Below are 23027 nucleotides of genomic sequence, written 5' to 3'. Positions count from 1 at the left end.
GGAAGAGCAACCAGTGCTCTTATTCCCGGAGTCTTCTCTCCATCCTCTTGTTGGTTTCATTTTTGTGGGTGCACTGAACACATACTGCAGCCATTTGTTCTGAAAGCTGGAACAGGGTTTAAGATGCTCCGTGTGAGATCTGTCTCAGCCCTGGGCCTAGTATAGCTCACCCAGACCTGTGTGTGCTAGGTTCTCATTGGTTCCATCCTGGCAGGACAGGATCCCACCCACAGCCCTTGGCTTCAGAGAGTTCAAGACAATGGGATGTGTGCAGACTGCATCCCCAAAGGAGCTCCTCCAAGCCCTGGTGAAGCTCTCAGCTATTTTAAACTATTTGGTTTCTGGCCCCAGTACAATTTAGGGGCTTTGGTTTGGTTTTGGCTTGCTTCCTATATAGGCCCTAATCCCATGAAGCCACTCACAAACTGAAGCAGAAAGCTTACCTCTCACCATCACTGCCACCAAGTTGGGCAGCAGTGGCCATACCAGGACCATCTGGGCTGGGGCACTAGAGATCCTAGGGCCAAGACTGTGCCTGACCTGTTTTCGAAGGTGCTCATCTGGCATTTTTGTCCTTCCCACACGGACTTGCTTCCTGAACTTTCCCACAATCTGCCAGGCCTCAGAGATTTGCGCGTCACCTCATAACCAAGGGCCTAACAGCGGCTACCCAGCTGTTGGATCCACCTCTCTTCTGGCTCCGCCCCAATCCTTGCAGCACCGCCCTGCCCACAACTCCGGCCCACCACCAGTTCTGCAGCTATGGTTGCGCTCAAGGGCATCCCGAAGGTGCTGTCCCCGGAGCTGCTTTTTGCGCTTGCGCGGATGGGGCATGGAGACGAGATTGGTGAGCTTGTGGAGAGCCGGCAATGCGGACTTCTTAGCAGGGGTGTGATCCGCACCGAGAGCACTTGACCCGCAGGGCCCAGGAAAGGCTGGGAACACTGCCCATAGTCACCTTGCCCTTGGGAACAGGAAGCCAGCCGTCCAGCTGCTTCAGGAAAGGGCCGTGCTGCGGCCTACCATTGGCCCAGGCCACAGAACTCTGAAAAGGGCAAATCAGGTTCCAAGTTCAGCAGCAGGGTAGTTCGCAGATGGCCCTGAGGTTTGCTGGATTCTCTGTCCCTGGCCTGGTGCCCTAGGGCAAGGCAGGACAGCCAGAGGCTGGGGTGAAACTATTGGTTCCTCCTCCCAGACACTGGTTTCATTTATTTTTCTACTGCTTTGAAGGGGAATAATGGGGTAACCCATGATCTGTCCCCACTAACTGGAGTGGAAGGGATATACTGGCCAGGCATGTGGACATCCCATATATGCACAAGGATTTGTGGCTTTGTGACATGTGACCCTTCTCTCCCTTCAGTTCTTGCAGATGCAAACTTCCCTACTTCCTCCATCTGCCAGTGCGGGCCTGTAGAGATCCGAGCAGATGGTGAGCACCACAGGCAGACCCGGTCCTGGTTCTGTGACCTCTCTGTCCTGGCCCCTCCTTCCTGTGGACCGGTTGCTGACTGTGGCCCACAAATGACAGTTTTAGACAGGTGGGGTTACAGGTCATGGTGAGAGCAGAAGCCTGACCCCAGCTCTGCCCCCCTAGGCCTGGACATCCCACAGCTCCTGGAGGCTGTGCTGGAGCTGCTGCCCCTGGACACCTATGTGGAAAGCCCGGTGAGGAGCAAACGCTGTGCTACTGATCTGGGCCTCACTTTCCTCTTTGCCAGACTTCATATGACCACGTGTCCCCTAAGGGCACCCTCCCTCAGAGGAGCCCTGGAGGTGCCTAGTGCCACAGAGCTGATCCCTGTCTCCCCAGGCTGCTGTCATGGAACTAGTGCCCAGTGACAAGGAGAGAGGCCTACAGACCCCAATATGGAACCATTATGAATCCCTGCTGTTCAAAGCTGACTGCAAGGTGAGCGCAGCCCCAGTCATGGGACCCTCTGTCTCCTGGGGGCTCAGGAAGAATGAACTATGGGCATGGAGATGTCAGAGGACACACCCATTCTCCCTAAGGAGCCATTGGCAGGCCTGAGCAGGACCAACTTGAGAATTCCTGTCCTGGGCCAGGGACTTCCAGGACAGTTTAGAGGGTCTACATAGCAGTTCTCAACATGTGGGTCATCAGAAAACAGATATTTACATCAGGATTCATAACAGTAGTATGAAGTAGCAATGAAAATAATTTTATAGTTGGGGGTCACTTTAACATGAGGAGCTGTATTAAAGGGTGGCAGCATTAAGAAGGTTGAGAACCACTGCTCTAGAGGCTTGCTGAGCTGAGTCTACATCTGGCAGGCACCTTGTCCATCACAGACTCAGACAGAGATATGAAAGATGCCCCATTGTCCCTGGTTCCCTGAGACCCCAGGAGCATCAGGAGAACCAGAGGAATGGAGCTTAGAGGACCAAGGGCTTCCATTGCTGCTACCTCCTAACTATTTCCTGATAGGGTATTCAACTCAGGAGGCCACCCAGAGGACTTTCAGGCAAGGTCCCTCCAAACATGCCATTTTGTCTTCCAGAAAACTCTGATGAAAATAGAGAGATTTGAATTTTATGAACGTGCAAAAAAGGCATTTGCTGTTGTTGCAACTGGGTGAGTTTCTGCTGCATCCAGGTGACTTGGGCAAGTCCTTATCCAGGTCCCTGAGAACTGCCTCCACCTCTGCTTTGCCCGGGAAGACAGGAGGGATTTGGGTGGCAGAGTTCCTGGCCATGGTTGAGCAGGAGGTATAGAAGCAGAAAAGGGTAAAGTTCGAATCTCGGCACCCTGACCCTCCGGCAGGGAGACGGCACTCTATGGAAACATCATCCTCAAGAAGGGGACTCTTGACTGCGGACCCTGATAGAGACCACATGAACCCATTCATCAAGCCACTCCTTGACAGTACTCAGACCTGGACCCCAGCCTGGGGTTCAAGAGGTTGGCAGATCTTGAGAGACTCTGCTGACCCTGACAGAGATTTCCCCCTTCCCTGATTTGTGAAATTGAGAGGGGAAGGGAGAGCAGTCACTGTCAATCTTTAAAGGTTTTGTACTCGGAAACCTGTCTTGTGGTGAGTTTGTGGGAGGCCATTAGCTTCCAAATAAGCACCCCCTCCCCATCCTTGCTGAATCCTCAGGTGGAAAATCCACATGGGGAATAAAGCCTGGGGCTGGTTTGAGGGCTGGGAGCTGGGCAGGAGCTAGGCCTAGGTAGGGACTTGAGAGCTGGATAGTGTCTGTGCCTGTGGCCTGGGCCTAGGCAAAGAAAGGGCTTGGATGGTCATTGATGTTGGGTAAGGTGCACACAGGGTGTTGGATGTGGTTGCACTGGATGCTTGTGGGGGTTGGGAATTTCTGCATTACCCACTTGGGTTGCAACACACAGGGACTCTTGACTAGGGCCAATCTGAGTTCTAGGCCAGAGGGCAGAGCTGGGCTGGACACTTTAGATGGGAGGGTGCTGACACTAAGAGATAACTGCTCAGCTGCTAGAGAGGGTAATGCTGACCTCTCTGGTTCAAGGTCAAAGAGGTCTGGATCCCACCCTGCCTATGTTTGGCAGGTTGAGTACCCACTACCTATGCATGAGCAGCTGTTAAGCCCAGATGCAACCTGGCTACTCCCAGCTTTGACTCCTCATTTGTCCCAGGTGGTAAAGGATCAACTGGGGCTCAAAATTGCAGAGGGAAATAGCAAGATTGGAGGGAAGGAACTTAGTGGGGCCTGAAACAGTTTCCCTACTGAGTGCTTGGATGTGTCTGCAACACATGTCTGCAGACTATTGGTGAATGTTCATAGCAGCTTTGTCTGTACTAGCCAAAAGCCACAGACAACCAAGAGTCGAGCAGGTGAGTAGACAGGCCCTATGGTGTAGCAAGCGCCCTTAACTGTTGAGCTATCTCTCCAGCCCCAGTTCTCCTTTAAGAGGAAATGCCCACAGAGCTTCCTGGCTCAGGCAAAGCTGGAAAGAAACTTGGCCACAATAATACCCTGGGAAGGTAGATGCTTTTAGTCCCAGTAAGACACCAGGGCCCTTGGAACCCCAGCATCTTCAAGTCCTCTGCTTAGATTCAGGGAATGTGGAGGTAAGACAGTTCAAGTTTTAACTGTGGATCTGACCTCACAAGCACTGGACAGAGTGCTCACTGGACACTGCTTCCTGACCACCTGCACCTGAATCTCTAACTTGATGGAGGAATGACATTGAAAGATTTGGTAATGATCTCTATAGTCAACACTACTGGATTGAGAAGTGCCTGGAAAATCAATAAAGCACCCCAGGGTCAGTCTAGAGTGTCTCCAGACAGGATTAGCCGTGCATGGGAAGACCTGCATGTTTCCAGGACTAGGCTAGGGGTCAGAAGTGACGAAGTGGGAAAGGAGAGCACCTGTGGTGTCCTTATGTGGGATTTGGTGCTACCTGGGACCTGGGTAGGATTTTGGCACCTCTGCTGTGTGGAGGAGGGACCGTGAATAGATTTATTTAGATTCAGATTCTTACCAGGATGGCAGGCAGAGTACCCTGAGATGAGAGCTGTGCCTTGAGGTCACTGTCAGAGCCTTGCTCTTCATCTTCAGGACTCTGGACTTGGAACGCTGGACTGTAATGTGGGGATGCTAGATTTATCTACAACGTGGACTCATCTGCAGTGTGGGGGCAGTGGGCTCAAGTAATATGAAGACCCCTGATTCATCTATGAGATGGAGCATTGGCTCCTGCTTCATGGGGCTTAGAGGCCAGGGTGCACGGGAGCCATCATTCCTCCCACTCATGTCCTTGGAGGAGTAGGGACATGAGACACACTGGGTTCTAGGGTGCGTGGGACCAATAGATAACCTACATGGCTGCTTGGGGTTCAGGTGCATTGAGATGGAGAGCTGATAGCCTCTCCTAAGCTGGAAAACGTGTGGCTCTGTGGCCCCTAGTGCCTCCATCCCACTGCAAGGGCAGGATTGGTAGTCACCCCGGTACCTATATGCCATGTGTGAGGTAATTCATCTTAGGTGCTTAGGCCTGAGTGAGGCCATGTGGACAGGCACCCCAGAAAGATCCAGGTGCTGCCCAGAAAACTAGGACAGAAAGTATGTGTCCTGACTCACATCTCTGTGTACCTGTTTACCTACGTATCTATCTGCATGTGTACCACACACCTCTATACCTGTGCACACATGAAGCTATGTACCTGCTACCACCATACCTATGTACTTGTGTAACTATATATACTCTATGTAAGTACACATGTGCACCACTTATATACATCTTTGTAACTATGTACCTGTTCATGCCTGTGCCTATGTGTCTGAACATTTAGCTATGCATTTGTGCATGTGTGTACATGTGAAACTGTGTGCCTATGTACCTATACACTCATGAACCTGAGTCCCACCTAACCTCTTACCCCTTTATCAAACATTTCCTTTCTCAGCCACTTCTGTGTGAATTCCAGGACAAGTTTCACTTCCCTGGTGAGGCTGCTGCTGCTGCTGCTAACTGGTTCCCACAATTGACTGCTGACATAATATCACTTCATCCCCACATGCAGAGAGATGGGCCCAAGGAGAACTGTTCATGAGCTGAATGTCAGCTAGACCCTGTGCCCCACAGAAAGCTTTTAGTGAGCCATAAGTAGGGCAGTGATACTTCTTCCTCCTAGACACAGCTGCTGTGCCCCAGGACTGCTGATCTTAAAGATACTCGGGGCTTCTACCTGTTTGCAGGTGTTTATTTTTGCTAGCTGGGGAGAGTGAGTGGTCACAACAGCCTGGGCCTCAGAACAGGAGTGGGAGAGTGGTTAGAGCTATTCGGAGTCCTCCAGAGAGTGGAAGATGTGGTCAAGGTCCTCCTCTGGCCCCTGGAGCACCTGACGATACATCACGGGCCACGGCTGGGCCACTTGGACCTCATCTTGGACCTCCTCATACATCGGATGGTGGAGGCTGTCAAGATCTAGTTCTGGACCATACTGAGGATTCCGAAAACGGCTCAGGATGTCTTTAGTCTCCACCCAGGTCATGGCATCTGGGGAGAGGCAGAAATAGATGAGGCCTCAGTCTCCCTCACAAGTTCCTCCTCACTGGCCTTCTATCTAAATGGCCCCCATGATGTGGCCTTGGCACCACTCTGACCTGAATGCTTTTCCTCAGCAGCTGCAAGCTTCTGCTTGGGCACAGGCAGCAGTGCCCCCAGCTGGAGGTCCTTCTCCAGGGGCTCCACAGCTTTGGCACCCAAGGCCCTGCCAGGATGAGTAGGGTAAGTTTCACACACAGGTAGGAAGAATTAGACATGGCCAGCCCCACTCCAGAAGACATTCTCTGCCCCCAGGCAGCTGTTGGACCTGGGAAGTTACTCCATACCCACCCACTTTATCAACTGCCCTGTAAGACCCGGGACCAGTACATGGCTTTTTGCCCTTAGCATCCTTAAAACACTAGGTGCAGGGGTGGGGTCTGAGAAGGCCAGAGCCTTCCCTGGACAGGGTCCTCAAGGGCAAGGGAGGTAATACATTATGCTGTTCTAAAATTTAGTTCATTGGAGGATGCAGGGAGAGCTGAGTCTGGGAGATGGCCCAGGGTCCCGGGGAGATGACCGGGGGTTCCTGGGAGTTGGCTTGGGGTCCTTGGGAGATGGCCTAGGGCTCCTGGGAGGGAACTCCCAAGGAGGCATCTGTAGGGTTTGAGTATCATCACCTCCTAAAAGCTTCTGAATAACCATGTTCTCCATCCCCCACTGCGTGAGGCCACACTTGCCTTCTGGGGCACTTACTTCTCTGTTTCCTGCTCAAGGATCACATGTTTGCCTTTGGTCTTGACAGGGACCTAGGAGAATAAGTCACAGGTGGAGATTTTGCCAGTTAGTAGCCCAAGGTTGGAGGACACCCAGGGAGAGGCCACTCTCAGATCCACAAACAGGCAGGACTTCATCTCAACCTGTGTTTAATTAACTCTAGGGGGATAGAGGTCACTGTGGCTATCAGGATTACAGGTAGGAAATTTAGGGCCCCAGCCTGTCCCCAAATGGCCAGCCTACCTGAAAACCTGGCCAGCTTAGGAGAAAGTAGAGTTCTTTAGCAAGTACTTGGGGCTCACCTTGGACTCTGCACCCTCACTATGCCCCGGATTTTTGCACTAGTTAAAGCTGTGCTTGCCCCTCCCAAATCCTGGCTAGTGGCCCAGAAGGTAGTCAGCTCCTCTGAACTGAACACCTGATGAGATGAAGTACCAGGGGAAGTGACGCAAAGGATGATGCTGCGGAAGTGACCAGCTCCCCGAAGCTGCAGATGGCTGAGAAGGGCGGGCCTTCCTCATCCTCTTTCACAGCCACGTGTGCAGACTGAGTGGACTTGGCCCAGAGCAAGCTTAGTTCATTTCATACTGGGCCCTCTGTTACCAGTCTAGACCACACCCTCAGTGAGTAGGCCAGGGAAAGTATGGAGAAGACTCAGCTCACACAGGGTCTTCCTAGGTGTTTTCAACGTCCATGTCCCCACCTCTAATCTGTGTCATGAAACCCATATCCTCCCACCCTGGGATCATCCGAGTGTCATGGAGACCCATGCCCCTACCTGGTAACTTGGGTGCCATGGAGGACCATGTTCCCTCATCCTGGGTGTCATGGAGATTCATGTCCCCATGTGGTTGCATGGGTGTGATGGAGACCCATGTCCTTCGGGTCACTTGGATGTTATGGAAGCCCATATCCTCACCTAGTAACCTGAGTGTCATGGAGATTTGTCCACTAGACACCAGGAGGGCCCATGCCCTTCTCTTCCTGAGGCCACTCCTCAATGCTCACATGGTGCAGCTACCACATTCACCACATGGCCTCTGCCCTGCCTCCCCTCTCCTTGCCCAGCTTGGGGTGGAGAAAAAGAGGCCCTTTCCAATACTCCACGCTAACTGGGACAGAGGTTGGCAGCCAGAGATGGGGCCAGGTAGAGGGGCCCCCTGCATACCTGGAGTGCTGGAATTGCACCTGCCTCCTGCAGCAGCACAGCCACCAGACAGGTGGCCAGGAGAAACCTGGGGAACCAGAGTGGGAATGTGAGGTGGTGAGGGGTCACCTCAACTCCTGCCGCTCCAGTCAGGACCTACTGGGGCTGGTGGCATGTGTCTTGGACAGAGAGACCAAGGATAGGTCCCTGATAATCCATTGGTAGATCTTGACTTTGATCTCACAAGAAAGAATCTGCAGGTAGGATAAGCAGGCAAGATGCTCAGGGCACTCCTGCTCCATGTCTTGAGGCCAAGTTCTCCACCTGTGGCCAAGATACCCCATGCCCTAGGCAGATCCTACTGTGATGGGACACTGGCAGTCAGTGCTGAGGATTCCAGAGGCCATACAAGGACACACATGTGTGCCTGCACACACCTATGTGTGACAACATCGACAGGGTGGATGGAGGCCATGCCACAACACCCCTGAGGCCACAACCCATGGTATTGGGGGTAGGGTAACTTCTAGTAGGCTCTCAGGTGGCCAGGACCTCCAGCCCCATCATGCAGAACAAAGGAATGGCTGGTATTTCTGAACATGTGATTGTAGAAAGGTATTCATGTGTGTGAAGTATGCATGTGTTTATGTTATATGGTATATATGTGTATGCATGCATGTGCATGGTGTGTGTACTAAAGCCTCGAAGAAACCTCTCTTCTCTGTGATTCAACACTTTGTGATAGGTACTGGGGAATGTCTTTCTATATGCTATGAATATGTGTTGCTCTGATTGGTTGATAAATAAAGCTGCATTGGCTTACAGCAAGGCAGCTTAGAGGCAGGAGGGAAATCCAAGCAAAGATACAAGAAACAGACAGGCAGGAGGAGAGATACCAGCCAAAGCCAAAGGAGCAGCAAGATGCCAGCAGACGTAAAGCCACGAAACACATGGCAAAACATAGATTAACAGAAATGGGTTAATTTAAGATATAAGAGCTAGCTAGCAAGAGGCCTGCCATAGGCCATACAATTGATAATTAATATTAAGCCTCTGAATGATTATTTTCTAAACGGCTGAGGAACCGCAAGGCCAGGCAGGACCTGAGAAAACTTCCTACTACAATAGGAGTCAAAAGACAGCAGGTGAGGATCTGGCCAGATAGGGTTGAGTAGCCCTGTCTTGCCTTAGAACCACTAGACAGAGGCCTATTTGTACGCTGGACAGAGAGATGAACATGGAGAACCTCGTGCTAACCTTTTGTCCTCTCTCTTCTCTACCTCCATGATAATTCAGGTCCTACAGGGGCCCAAGGTCTCCCTGAAAATTAAACTCTAGCTTCTAGGTGACCAACTCCCAGGTTGCCTGATTCCTGCCCTTCCTATACTCCCGCCAGCCCTCAAAGGCCTGCTACATATTCCCCCTGCTTCCCCTCCCCTGACACTGTCCCCTTTCTTTTGGGCCATCACAGCCTGGAATTGTTGCTTCTTCCCAGGGGGCCTTTAGGATCTAATGTTCTATTGGCTCAGGGACCCCATGGGACAACTCACCCTCATGCATATCTGGAGGCCACTAGGGCTGCTCTTATAGGTAAATCCTGGATTACAGACCAGAGGGTGAGTGTTTTGCAGAAAAGAGAGGGTCTTTCCCTCCCTCCCTTCCTCCCTCCTTCCTTCCTTTCTTCCCCAAAGATGCTCCCCTGGAATCAGGCTTCAGATGGGTGGGGGAACTAACACCCAGAGCCTGTCTCTAAGCCAGAGCTTCTGGACTCAGACCCAGTGTGACCCTAACCACACTGCCAGGCCCACCCTAGCCAATACCCAGCTGCCAACTTTTATGGGTAGGAAAGTTAGGACCCAGGGGCTATGGCATCACCTCTTCATGACTGGGGCTCCCTCTCGGTGCTGAGGAGCTCTAGATGAGTAGAGAAGCTGCAGATTCCAGTGTCCAGGTGCCTGGTCCTCTTTCTCCCAACCCTGGCTGCTTAGGATTTTATTGCTCCTACATGGGTGTGTCTGACCAGAGGGCAGGGGCCAGCAATCACTTAGTCAAAGGCTGCCCGCCCCACCATATAACTTGAGCAGTGAGCTCATACTAAGCCACCGGGAGACTTTTGATCTCTTACCTGTCAGTTCTACCATGACCTGCCCACTTTAGCACCAGATCTCCCACCACAGCACCACTGGCTCCTGTTCCCTCTGGCCACCATAGCTGAAGTCTTCTGCATAGGTAGACACTTGGCTCTGTGCCTTCAAATGTTACCCCTCAGCCCCCTATGGGGCTAAGCTTCAGACTGACAGCCACAATACCCCTGTAGCTGAATGTTCCCAGGGCTGGCCCAGGGTGGGGATTCCAAAGGATAGAGCAAAGATCATAAAAATGTCAGTCTCTGCAAGGCTTCTCGGTCCCACTCCTTTCTTTTGGGACTTCAGGATAAAGCAGTTGTCACTCCAAGAAAGAGCTGCCTCTTGGGACGCTCCCACCAAACCATGGACAAGTGGGCACATCACCTCAGAGAGGTAACTGTGGTCGGAGCTCAGGGAACTGGTGTCCCCTGGTGGCGATAGGTAGTCACTGCAAATAGAGCTTCAGGGAGACCCAAAAGTAAGGAAGCCACATGGCCTGGGTAAGCCCCAGACTGTTGAAATTTGCAGAGACAATATTGAGAAACCACTCGAATTCACAGTACCAGAGATACATTTATAACAGTCTTCCTCAGAGTAATGGGAACAGGCAGCAGCACTGGAAGAAGGCACACGCCATCCCACCATGGTCCAACGCTCCCTCTGCGAGTCCAAGGTTACCATTGTGATTCCAATGAGAATGCCCCCTGCATATTTTAATACTTGGGCCCCAGTTGGTGGAACCATTTAGGAAGGATTAAGAGGTGTGGCCTTGTTGGGGGAGCTGTGTCACTGAGGGTGGGCTTTGAGGTTTATAATGCCCAGGCCATTCCCAGTTCTCTCTCTTTCCTTCTCCTTTTCCTCCCTCCCTCCCCCATCTCTCTTTCTCTCTGTTGTAGGAATCTAACAAAGTCACTGTATTTAGGGTAAACATTAGAATATAGAGTTGTTTCTAGAAGTGCTTTGACCTTGAAGAAATCATTATGGAAAACAGTGATTGTTTTCCATAATTTATAGAATTATTTTTCTGAGCTAGCTTTACAGCCTTTGTGTAACATTGGCCATAAGACACTTCTGGCACACCTGAAGCTCTTGGGTTATTGGGTACTGCAAATGGTACACAGTAAGGACTAAAGTGGCAGGAATGTAATGTTTTCCTTCAGAAAAATGGAAAGATTAGATCAGGGACTTTAGTATGAAGAACTTGTTTACCCAAAAAGCAACTTTGTGTGGCAATCAGTAAACATGCCTTTGAATAACTGTTTGAGGCTGTTCCTCTCTGTTGCCACACAGGCCTAAAGAATTCATCTTGGGGTGACTTTATTCTTCCACTGACCCACACAACACAGAACACCCCACATTTGGCACCCAAATGAATATCTTAATATAATTACTAATTCTCAACATGCAGAAGGAGTTGTGTTACATATAGAAACTGTATGTGTTCCTAATAATTCAGAATTAATTCTATTATTGATACAACTGCAACAGGCAATCTGGGAAAGGCATTACCCACTTTATATTACTCATATTAATCTCATACTGGATTGTCTGGGCCATTAACAAAAGGAAATAAAGAGATTGATCAACTATTAATAAAAAATGTATTAAAAGCTTCAAAATTTCATTAACAACATCATGTTAATAATAAAGGCTTAAAAAATTATTTCAGAGTTGGGGATTTAGCTCAATGGTAGAGTGCTTGCTTAGCAAGTGCAAGGCCCTGGGTTCGGTCCTCAGCTCAAAAAATAAAAAAATAAATAAATAAAATTATTTCATAACCTGATGATAAGCTAAAATATTATTTTAAAAAACTGTCCTACTTGTTCTTTACATAATCAAATTCCTTTACCTGTAGGAAGTAATCCTAAGGACACTAAAACTATAAAGTTTGACAACTGGATATATTTCACTTAACAAATCTTAATTTTTAATTTAATTTTTAATTAAAATATATTCATCAATATGATACATACTCTGGATTTCAATGGATATCTGCCTTAGGTTCTGAAAAGGCTGATTGTATAATTACACATCTATTAAAGACAATGACTATAATGGACACACTGATAAAAATTAAAACTGATAATGCTCCTGCTTATCATCCAGTAAAATGAAACAATTTTTTACACGTTGTAACATAAAACACATTACAGGAATACCGTATAATCCTACAGGACAACAATTGTTAAAATAGCTAATCACTCACACTCTAAAAGAGATGCTTTGTAAGCAGAAGGGGGATGCAAGGGTTCCCAGGGATAGATTACATAATGCTCTACTAACTATAATTTTTTAAATGCTAATGAAGCAGAGGCAACAGCTGCTGAAGGGCATTGGATCATAAAAATCTGCTGAACTGAGTCAGCCTGTGTACTACATGGATGTTTTAACATCAGAATGGAAACCAGGGAAGGTGTTGTGATGGAGCTGAGGTTATGCTTATGTTTCTGTAGAGACAAAAAGTTGTGGAAGAAAGAGATACAGGAAGCCCTTAAAGCAGACAGCTGGTCCTCCTACATGGACAGTTTAAGGAATTGAACAAGGAGAAGCAGTAGTTTAGCTGGGTAGGAAACCTTTGAATGCTACGACTTTGTTCCTTGCTCTGTTGTGTGTGGTAACTATACAGGTAACAGGGACAAAACACACTTACTGGGCTTATATTCATAATCCACCAATTAACAAGGAGTAAGTTGGGGAGATAGAGATATTCCTGTTGTGGTCAATGAATCCTCTCAGCTACCTTTGTGGCCTGGGGTCAGCCTCCAGCAGCACAGGACTTGAAGGGAAATCCAGAGTCGGCTTACTGTGAGTTTTTTTTTTCTGAGGGGGTTAGGGGAAAGGCACACACACTCTCTTGATGGCTTCCTTTATTCTTCTGTATTCTCCTTTCTCTTTTCTTATCTCTATCCAGAACTGTCCCTCTGTCTCTCTTGCAGTTTTCCTTCTAACTCTATCTTTATTCTTCCTTATTTCTCATTTTTGTTTTGTTTTGTTTTTCAAGACAGGGTTTCTCTGTGAAACAGTCCTAGCTGTCCTGGAACTCACTCTGTAGACCAGGCTGGCCTCAAACTCACAGAGATCCTCCTGCCTCTGCCTCCTGAGTGCTGAGATTAAAGGCGTGCGCCACCACTGCCCAGCTTTTATTTCTTATTCTTAATGTTTTCCTTCTAAGACCTTCTAATTCTATCTTTATTCTTTCCCTTACAGCTTATATACCCCAGCAAAATCTTTCAGGCAAAATAAAAATTACAATGTGGTTACAGTCTATTTTTCAAGTGAATGATTACAATGAACACAAGTAAACACACACACACACACACACACACACACACACATACACACACACACACAGAGCATGTTTTCCATATCCCTTAATATGATTAAACATTTTATGTATTATAGGTGAAAAACAAATTATCCCAAGAACCAACATACATTCATACCCAAGCAACTTGCTATAGATTAACAGAGTGTGAGCAAGCAAGGTATTCTTTTACTGGCAGACTGAGTTTTGCAGTTAAAAAGAAAGGACCAAATCACTTTACTACTTATCTTGAAAGGTAATCGTACAAGGAATTTTAAAGGAATCACAAACCTAAACTTTTATACATGAAAAACAATCAGTCATCTCGACTTTAAATCTTTAGTATATGTACCTATTCATCTCAAGTTTTTATATCAGGGGTTGAGGGCAGAAATGGATACAAGGAATTAATCATCACCTTTGGTCATCAACCAATCTTAGCAAGAAAGGCACTTCAGCTAATGATAATTGTGCTGCTTTGTTCTTGTTCCCTAACCTTAAAGAGTTCCTCACTCAACTATGTGCCTTTTTAAAACTTTAGATTGTTGTCTCGGGTTTTGAACCTCAAAGCTATTTGACAGAAACATCTTAGTCCAACTTTAAGTTATTTTCACAGCTTTGTTTCAGTTATTATGCACTCTGAAACCTGAGAACACATCTTCCACCTTTAAGATTAGAAGAATTTAAACTAGCTGGGCTACTGGGAATCAATCATTTTTCTTAATCATTAACCTAAGCCACAGTCTATACTGCTCCTCAATAGAAACCCATGTGTTCGAGCTGTGTGAGACTTCCTTGTTTATATTTTTAATCATCAAAACTCTATTTAAACTAACGTTATTATTATCAATTAGACAGTGCAGCTTAGGAAGAAATCATCTTCATAATAATCCACAGGTAAACATGCCCAGTAGAACGGGATGTTTCCATGAGATAAACACTCTACATTATAGGCAGTGGGGATCTCCCCACACCCATTCACACCAGGCCAGACACCAGAGAAAGATGGCTGGGGCAAACATGTAAAGGCACAGCAGAAGCAAAAGACAGTCTAGAGTCTGTGGACTCAGGGACTTGCCTATCTGAGATTCATCCATCAAGGATTTTCCTCCTGGTGGGCTGACACCTCAAACTTCAATTGCCACCTGCTGCTCTTCTGACATGGCCACTGGCAGTACCTGGTCCTCATGACCACAGAGGACCTGCTAAGCCTGAAGACGAGGGTAAGGAAGTTATAAATTATGCTGTGGAAGTGCAAGGAATTCCTATTTGTATTGGTAATGGAACTCACTATCTAAATATAACTTTTCAAATTTGGTTATTTATAGTTTATTCTACCAAGGATTTTCATAATAAATTTTATAAGCTTCATGCATCTGGTTTAAGAAGACTGTAGATTAATTCTACTAGTTCCATAAATCTGATATTTTGGAAGGTGTGGGTTATCAACAAGGAATCTGACTAGATACATTGACAACAATGTAAAAGTGAGAACCCTCGGGAGCTTGTTAATATCTCCTAAGGAGAAGCCATTGATTGAAGTTCTTTTTTTTTTTTTTTTTTTTTTTTTTTGTGGAGCTGAGGATCGAACCCAGGGCCTTGCGTTTGCTAGGCAAGCACTGAGCTAAATCCCCAACCCCAATTGAAGTTCTTATGGCTTCCCTTGAGGAAAATATTCTCACTCAAAATTGAAATGGTAACGGTATAGTTTGAATGGAACTAGAAAAATTAGCTCTGTTGATGAACATATCCAATGGCATAGAGTTGGAATGTCAGGTCCTATGTCGCAATTTGGCAATTCAGTTCAGGCTAATTGGAAATTAGCAACCACCTTACGCCCTCTTAATGCATATGAAGGAAGTTAAACGTTAATGATGGTAAGTATACTTTGTCCTTTAGATTAAATCAAAGTCACAGCTTTGTAGGATGTGTGCCATTACCTTATATATTACTGAAAGGGCCTATACAATGACACCCTAATAACTATAGTATCACTTGTGAGTGCTGTACTCTTCATACATGTGTTAATGCTAGTATGTTATTAGACATCACTTCTGGAAGTTTATATATCCTTAGAGCCAAAGCCAGCAGTCTGGATGCCGATGAACTGTTGAGGTCATGGCAATATTCACCTGTGCTGATTCTAATCCAGAAACTTTCTGAAAGTATACTAGAAAGGACACATTGGATGATAATTGGACTGGTTATTGCTGTAGTTATGGGAATTATTGCATTGACTGCTACTGCTGCGACAGCTGGATTGGCCCTTCTTAAGGAAATTCAAACTGCTGATTTTGTTAGAGACTGGCATCAGCATTCTGCAGAACTTTGGGCTCAACAGAATAAAATAGATAGTGAGATAGTTAATGAAGTAGCTGACTTGAGACAAGCTATGATACTTTTGGGGGATCAGTTAGCGACTTTGAAAGAACAAGTTAAACTAAAATGTGATTGGAATATTATATCTTATTATATTACACCTTTAAGGTTTAATGAAAGCCAATACAATTGGGAAAAGATTAAAATGCATTTGTTGAGTCACCCTAATTCTTCTCAAATGATTTATGATTTACAACAAGGAATTAAGGAAACTTTTTCAAAGAAGTTGCCTGATGTATCTGGGATGAATGTTATGGGAAGCCTTACAGATACCATAGCTTCATTTAATCCTATAAATCATTTTAGTAGATTTCTCATCCTAGTGATTGTTTTAGTTGTTTTTGCTGTGATAACTTTACTGGCTTTAAAATGTTCTCTGGCTTATTTATGTAAGACCATGAGACCACAAAAGAGAAAAGGGGTATAATCTTCAATGTAATTAATATAGCTTAAACAAAAGGGGGAAATGTTGTAGGAGTCTAGCAGAGTCACTAGTATCTAGGGTAAACAATAGAATGAGTAGTTGTTTTCTAGAAGTACTTTGAAGAAATCATTGTGTAAAACAGTGATGGTTAACCAGGCGGTGGTGGCACACACCTTTAATTTAAGGTGGAGGCAGAGGCAGGTGGATCTTTGTGAGTTTGAGGCCAGACTGGTCTACAGAGAGAGATCCAGGACAGGCACCAAAACTACACAGAGAAACCCTGTCTCAAAAAACAAAACAAACAAACAAACAAAAACAGTGGTTGTTTCCCATGATTTATAGAGTTATTAGATCAGGGACTTTGGTATGAAGAACTTGTTTACCCAAAAAGCAACTTTGTGTGACAATCAATAAATATGCCTTTGAACAGCTGCTTGAGGTTCAGTCCATCAGAGGCTGTTCCTTCCTGCTGCCTGAAGAATTTATCTTGGAGTGACCTCTTTCTTCAACCAACTCATACAACACAGAACACTTGATCTCTCTCTCTCTCTCTCTCTCTCTCTCTCTCTCTCTCTCTCTGTGTGTGTGTGTGTGTGTGTGTGTGTGTGTGTGTGTGTGTGTGTGTATGTGTGAGAAAGAGAGAGAGAGAGAGAGAGAGAGCTTCATGCTTGTTTGTGGATCAAGATGTTAAGCTCTCAGCAACTGCTCCAGTACTGTGCCTGCCTGCTCTCATGCTTCCCACCACGATGGACACTGACTCTGACTCTCTAAAATGATAAACTCCAAATTAGACATTTCCTTTATAAGTTGCTTTGGTCGTGGTGTTTTGTCATAGCATTAGAAAAGTAATGAAAACATTTTGACACTGAAGTCAAAGAGTTTATGAAAATGAAAACTGCAGATCAATAATCTTCTGCAAATAAAATATTAGCAAGTAAAGTACACATAAATTGATCCCAAGAATGGAAAGTTGGTCTAGTATTTAAAAATTAAATTATGTTCTATACTATAGATGAAGGACAAAGAGCATGTGCTTATTTTAATAGGAAAAAAAAAAAAGCATTTGACAAAGTCCAGTATCCACTTATGCTTGAAATGGGGGTGGGGTGGTGCTGTGGAATAATCCTCTTGTACACTGTAAAGATTTGCCACTCTAATTGGTTTGATAAAACACTAATTGACCAGTAGCCAGACAGGAAGTAGAGGCAGGGCAACCAAACTAAGAGGAAGGGCAGAGTCATGAGTCACCAGCCAGATGCAGAGGAAGCAAGATGAGAATGTTATACTGAGAAAAAGTATTAATAATGGGTTAATTTAAGTGTAGGAGCTAGTTAGTAATGAGCCTGAGCAACCAGACGAGCATTTATTATTAATATTAAGCCTCTGAGTCAATTATTCAGGAAGTGGCTGCTTCTTGCAGAGGACCACAATTCAGTTCTGTCCTGAGTAGCTAACACTCACCTGTAACTTCTGGTAACTCTATCTTTAGGGGATCTAATACACTTTTGGCCTCCATGGTTACCTACACATATAAATACATATGTACACACACACACACACACACACAGACAGACACACACACACACACATATATATATACATGCATAAATTTAAAAGTAAATTTTTTTAAAGAAAAGATATTTAACTAGGGCTAGGCTATATCTTTAATCCTTAGCACTGAAGGTGAGGGGACTAAGAATAGAGTTTTCTAAACCTAATGAAATAAAAAAACTTTCCCCCAAGGAACAAACAGCAAGCATCTTTCTTACTTACTTACTTGTGTTTGCTTTTTTTTTTTTTATTGAAACAATGTGTCTTGCTATGTAACCCAGACTGTGAGCAGGACGAGAACACTGCTTTCCCTCTGCTCTGTATGGGCAGCAGCTTCAGCGATGACTCTCAAGAACATTAGGCCAAACCAAATAACCCAGACTCAGGAAGACACACACTGAATAAACCCAATTTAATTTGGAATGGAGAATGTTGAAATCAGGAAGAAAGTTGAAGGGTGCCTGCCAGGGCTATGGAGTAGGAAGGTGTTGTCACGGGCACTAACTACAAATGGAAAAATGAACAATTTATGATGGGGGGAGTCAATGCACAGTGTGGGTAGTGATGTATGCATTAGTTTGTATGACTGTGGAGATCATCACACAATGCATGCATATATGAAATGTAGTGTTTGTTTCTTGAATGTATACAGTATTCATCAGCTGTTTATTATAGTGTTAGAGACTTTCTAGAGAAGCTTTCTACCACTGAGCTACATTTTCACCTCTTTCAACCAGTTATTTTAAAATAAATGGTCAGGCGTGGTGGTACTTGCCTTTAATCCCAGCATTCGGGAGGAAGAGGCAGGTGGACCTGAGTTTGAAGCCAGCCTGGTCTACTGTTAAGAGCCAAAGTTACATTTTTAAGTTTTAATTGCTATCCCTTAGAGATCCATGAAACAAAAATGCTGCTGATCTGCAAGCCCCTTGCCCAAGGACACATAGTTCCTGAAATGCTGGAGGCTGTTGTTTATGGGACATAACAAGCCATGTTTTCACTCCCTTAAACAAGTTTGTTTGACCCATCTCCATTGGATGTGCTTGATCACATGTGAGTGGGAAGTTCACAGGCAGGAAATAGGTCAGGATGTACTCTTATTCCTGATTGGATGTAGGCTAGAGGTATATCAGGAAGTATGCTTGCCCCTGATTGGACCTGATGGGAAATACTTAAGCTGCTGCAAAACTTGATTTGGAGCACTTTCTCAGAAACCTGGGTATGGACTGGCCAGAGCCCATCCACCTGGCCAGTATTTAATTAAAGCTTGTTTCAAAGTTGGCTTTAACTGTGGTAGTGGTCTTATTCTTGATTGATGGGATTAACACTACATAGCAAGTTCCAGGACAGCTGGGGCTACATAGGAATAAAAAAATAAATAAAAATGTTGGAAAATATTTGTTTAACTATGTAAAGATGTGTTGCTATTAACTTGCTGTCTAAGGCACCTGATTAGCCTCATAAAAACCTGAATGACCAATAGTAAGGGAGGAGGTATAGGTGGAACTTCCAGGCAGGGAGAGTAAGTAGGAGGAGGAATTTAGGCTCAAAAAAGAAGAGAGGAAAGGAGATGCCAGGGGCCAGACAGACAGACATGGAGGAAGTGGGAAAGTAGGACATACAGACTGAAAGGAAAGTAAAATTGTTATTTATTTGGTGACATTATTTACCAGGCATGATAAAACATGAGGTATGACAGAACCCCCTATAAGAGTTTTTATTAGGAAAGGGAAAGGATGGAGGTGGATAGGCCTACAGAAAAGAAAGGTGCTGGGTGGTGGGGCGCAATACTTCTAGCAAGAAGGAGAGAGAGCAGGGAGCGGGTAGAGCCTGCTTTTATAGGTTACCCGGCACGTGTATATATGAGCTTACATAGCTAAGCCACACATGCACATAGATTATGTGATCATGCTGTGTGCAGATCACATGACCACACTGCACACAGATTATGTAAAACATAAGGCCCTGGAGTAACTAAGCATTTTGCCTGACTGGTGACAGCTCATTCAGTCATGTGACTCCAGAAGTGGCTAGGAATAATAACAAAAATGCTCCAAGGCAAAATGTAGATGAATAAAAACAAGTTAAATTAAGTTAAAAGAGCCACTGAGACAAGCCTAAGCTAAGGCCAGGCATTCAAAATTAGCAATACGTCTCCATGTCTTTATCTGGGATCTGGTTGGCAGTCCAAAGAAAATTCCAACTACATAAAGATAGATAGATAGATAGATAGATAGATAGATAGATAGAAAAAGAAAGGAAAATGTGGGAAATAGTTGTAATCCCAACGCTCAGGAGGTGAGGCCAACAGAATAACAAGTTCAAGGCTAGCCTGGTCTTCATAGATAAGATTATACCCCAAGGTATCTTTATACTTAATCTCTTAATAATGTAACTTTGGGAGAGGTGAAAATTGTCATGGAAGCAAAGCATATCTATCCAAAAATGGAATAGAGAGACAAGGCTTTTGATGAACTCCTGACTCCTGAAATGAAGAAAAGAAAATCCAGAAGCTTGAGTTCCTTGCCAAGATGCCAGAAGCAGAGAGCTGGGAATGAACAAGACAGAAAACAAATTAGTACAGTTGCTTGGGGAGAGAGTCACCTTTGCTTTCAACATTAATAACTGCTTTTAATAATTAATAATTAACAACATTAATACTCCATCACCATCTGATGACCAGGACAGAGGTTGAAGCACAAGAGCCTGGTCAAAGGCTGCCTCCTCGTTTCATGGCTGTAGTAGGAAAGAATGAGCAGGAAGACCTTTGTACTGAACTGTCACTGTTGAGAAGTCTAGGGGTCTTCTCTGCCAGTTAAAGAATTAAAAGACAGCTGGGTGTGGTAGTGCATGCCTTTAATCTCAGCACTTGGGAGACAGAAGCAGGGGATCTCTGTGAGTTGGAGGCCAGTCTGGTCTACAGAGCGAGGTCCAGGACAGCCAGGATTACACACAGAAAAACCATGTTGTGAACTCTCCGCCCCCCTAAAAGAAATGAGAGGCAGGAAAAATCTTGAGCACAGGAGGTAGCAGGTAGCAGTTGAGAAACTCAAATGTCAGAGACAGCAGCAGACAGAATCATCAGCTGTAGAAAGATGGTTTTTGGGGGTGAGGAGACACACACATATGGCAGACACATACACAGAAAACAAGACCCTCAGCAAAGCAGATGGGGGACTTGGAGAGCCAAAAATGCAGTCTCTTCTCTAGAGCTGGGATTTTTAAAGTCGATGGAGAGTCTTCCTCCTCTAAGTTACAGTTGCTAAGTTTGGAGAAAGATAGTGTGGTTGATTGGTCCACAACTGTTATGTAAACATGTCCTGGGGCCTTGAACTTGTTGAACCAGACCATTGGCAGGGCCTGCTGAAGGGAGAGAAAACCTACAAGTTTTAAACTGGAAGACTTTGTCTCAGGTCAGAAGGGGGAAGAAGAAGCGAGGTATGGCCTCTCTCCCTGTCTGCCTACCGGGGAGTCTATTGAACTCCTTTTTTTTTGAGAAGACAAGGTTGGACAAAAGCTTCCTTTCGGACTAGGAGCTGGACAATGCTTTCACAGCTGAATGGATGGTGCTCAGAACAGCCAAGTGCCATAAGGACACCTTCCTTGACAATCTCAAAGGATTTGGCCAGAGCCTATAGAGCTCCCAGGCATGCTGAAAGTCCAGAAGGTTTTTGCCAGTGAACAAAACCTACCCTCACACCTGATAGGCCCTTTGAAATGTTACTAACCTCATATCATGGAAAAAGCAATAAATTTACATATTGCTGTTACATTCCCACTTACTATTTATTTGGAGGGTTTTTGTGCAAAATTTATTATTTCTAGATTTTTGCATAGCCTGACTGTTTTATCTCAAAAAAAAAAACAAAAAACAAAAAAAAAACCCAACTCTTAAAAACTCACTAACAAGAAGACAAACAGCCTGATTGAAAAATATTTAGAACATCTCAATTGATCTCTCACTAAAGAAGACATGCAGATGACTAACGGCCCCATGAGAAGAAGGTACTGAGCTTCGGTCGTTAGACTAATATGAATGTGAACTGCAAAGTGCACCACGCATGCCTGGGAGGACATTGCTCCTGCCTGGATTGTGTCTCCCCTAAAGTCCTACATTGAAGTTCTAAACATTTAGAATGTGACTGTATTTGTAGACAGGATCTTCTTAAAAGACTGTTAAGGGCTATCTTAGTTAGGGTTTCTTCTGCTATGATGAAACACCATGACCAAAAAACAAGATGGAGAGAAAAGGGTTTAATGGGCTTATGTTTCCACATTGTAGTTCATCATTGAGGGAAGCCAGAACAGGAACTCAAACAAGGCAGGAACCTGAAGACCAGAGCTGAGGCAGAGGCCATGAAGGGGTGCTGCTTACTGGCTTGCGCCACATGGCATTATCAGTCCATTTTCTTATAGAACCCAGGACCCCCGGCTCAAAGGTGACCCCACCCACAATGAGCTGGGCCATCCCCCATCAATCACTAATTAAGAAAATGCTCTACAGGCTGGCCACAGCCCAATCTTATGGAAGCATTTCCTTAATCAAGGTTTCCTCCTCTCAGATGACTATAGTTTGTGTCAAGTTGACATAAATTTAGCCAGGACAAGAGTTGAGGATTTTGATGAATAATCTTGGCCATCAACTTAACTGTATCTGGGATCAATTAAAGCCCAAACTGCTGAGTACAAGAAGAAAATCCCTAAATCTTGGTAGCAGTCCAAATAAAAGGACATGGAAGCAAGAAACTTCACCTTTTGCTTGTTTGCCCTAACTCACTGGCAAGTTCATCTATCCTATTGCTTTGGCATCAGAAGCAACTTCTGGATTCCAACACAGATTGGCTATCAGCAGCTCTTCAGGAGTCTTCCAGGCTTCCAGAACCAACTTGAGACAGCTGAGACATCCAGCCTCATGGATTGAAATGTCACTGGATTCTCAGCCTCCAATGTGAGTCAACCATTGTTAGACTACCAGGATCACATACTCCCAGCCAATCTAATAAATCTCATACATACATGTTCCTTCCATCAGCTCTGTTCCTTTAGAAAAAGCTGACTAGTGTAAGGATGTAGCTCAGTTGGTAGAATGCTTACCAAACATGCACAGAGACCTGAGTCCCAATCTTGAGGACCACATAAATGGGTATGGTGATGCATATCTGTAATCCCAGCACTCAAGAAGCGGAGTCAAGAAGACCAGGAATTCATCGTTATTCTAGGATACACAGAGAAGTCAAGGCCAACAAAGCTACATGAGATCCTGTCTCAAGAAGAAGGATGAGGAGAAGGGGAAGAGGAACAGGAAGATGAAGAAGAGGAGGAGAAGGAGG

General features: G+C 45.3%; 2 protein-coding genes across 4 annotated transcripts; one reads left to right on the top strand and one right to left on the bottom strand.

Moving 5' to 3' along the window:
- Positions 1 to 5: 5 nt before the first annotated feature.
- Positions 6 to 3259, top strand: Fuom (fucose mutarotase). Of its 3 annotated transcripts, none has more exons than XM_036195759.1 (6): positions 6 to 847; positions 1364 to 1432; positions 1598 to 1668; positions 1814 to 1912; positions 2523 to 2596; positions 2889 to 3259. In XM_036195759.1, exons 1-6 carry the CDS (start codon positions 763 to 765, stop codon positions 2977 to 2979), a joined length of 489 nt encoding a protein of 162 aa, XP_036051652.1. In that variant the 5' UTR covers positions 6 to 762; the 3' UTR covers positions 2980 to 3259. The 3 variants fall into 3 exon arrangements, with proteins under 3 accessions (XP_036051652.1, XP_036051633.1, XP_036051642.1); XM_036195740.1 differs by having other exon boundaries at positions 6 to 889; positions 2786 to 3258; XM_036195749.1 differs by having other exon boundaries at positions 2786 to 3254.
- Positions 3260 to 5783: 2524 nt separating this feature from the next.
- On the bottom strand, positions 5784 to 9202 carry Prap1 (proline rich acidic protein 1). Its single transcript, XM_036177660.1, has 5 exons — positions 9174 to 9202; positions 7938 to 8004; positions 6749 to 6801; positions 6112 to 6218; positions 5784 to 6004 (listed from the first exon to the last, which is right to left on the bottom strand). The coding sequence occupies exons 1-5, from the start codon at positions 9200 to 9202 to the stop codon at positions 5784 to 5786; spliced, it is 477 nt and encodes a 158-aa protein (XP_036033553.1).
- Between the last annotated feature and the right edge of the window lie 13825 nt (positions 9203 to 23027).

This window comes from Onychomys torridus, chromosome 1 (assembly GCF_903995425.1).
Source record: "Onychomys torridus chromosome 1, mOncTor1.1, whole genome shotgun sequence".
NCBI classification, from domain to species: domain Eukaryota; kingdom Metazoa; phylum Chordata; class Mammalia; order Rodentia; family Cricetidae; genus Onychomys; species Onychomys torridus.
Note: the sequence above shows the minus strand (reverse complement) of the source record. Positions and strands in the feature narration are given on the sequence as shown.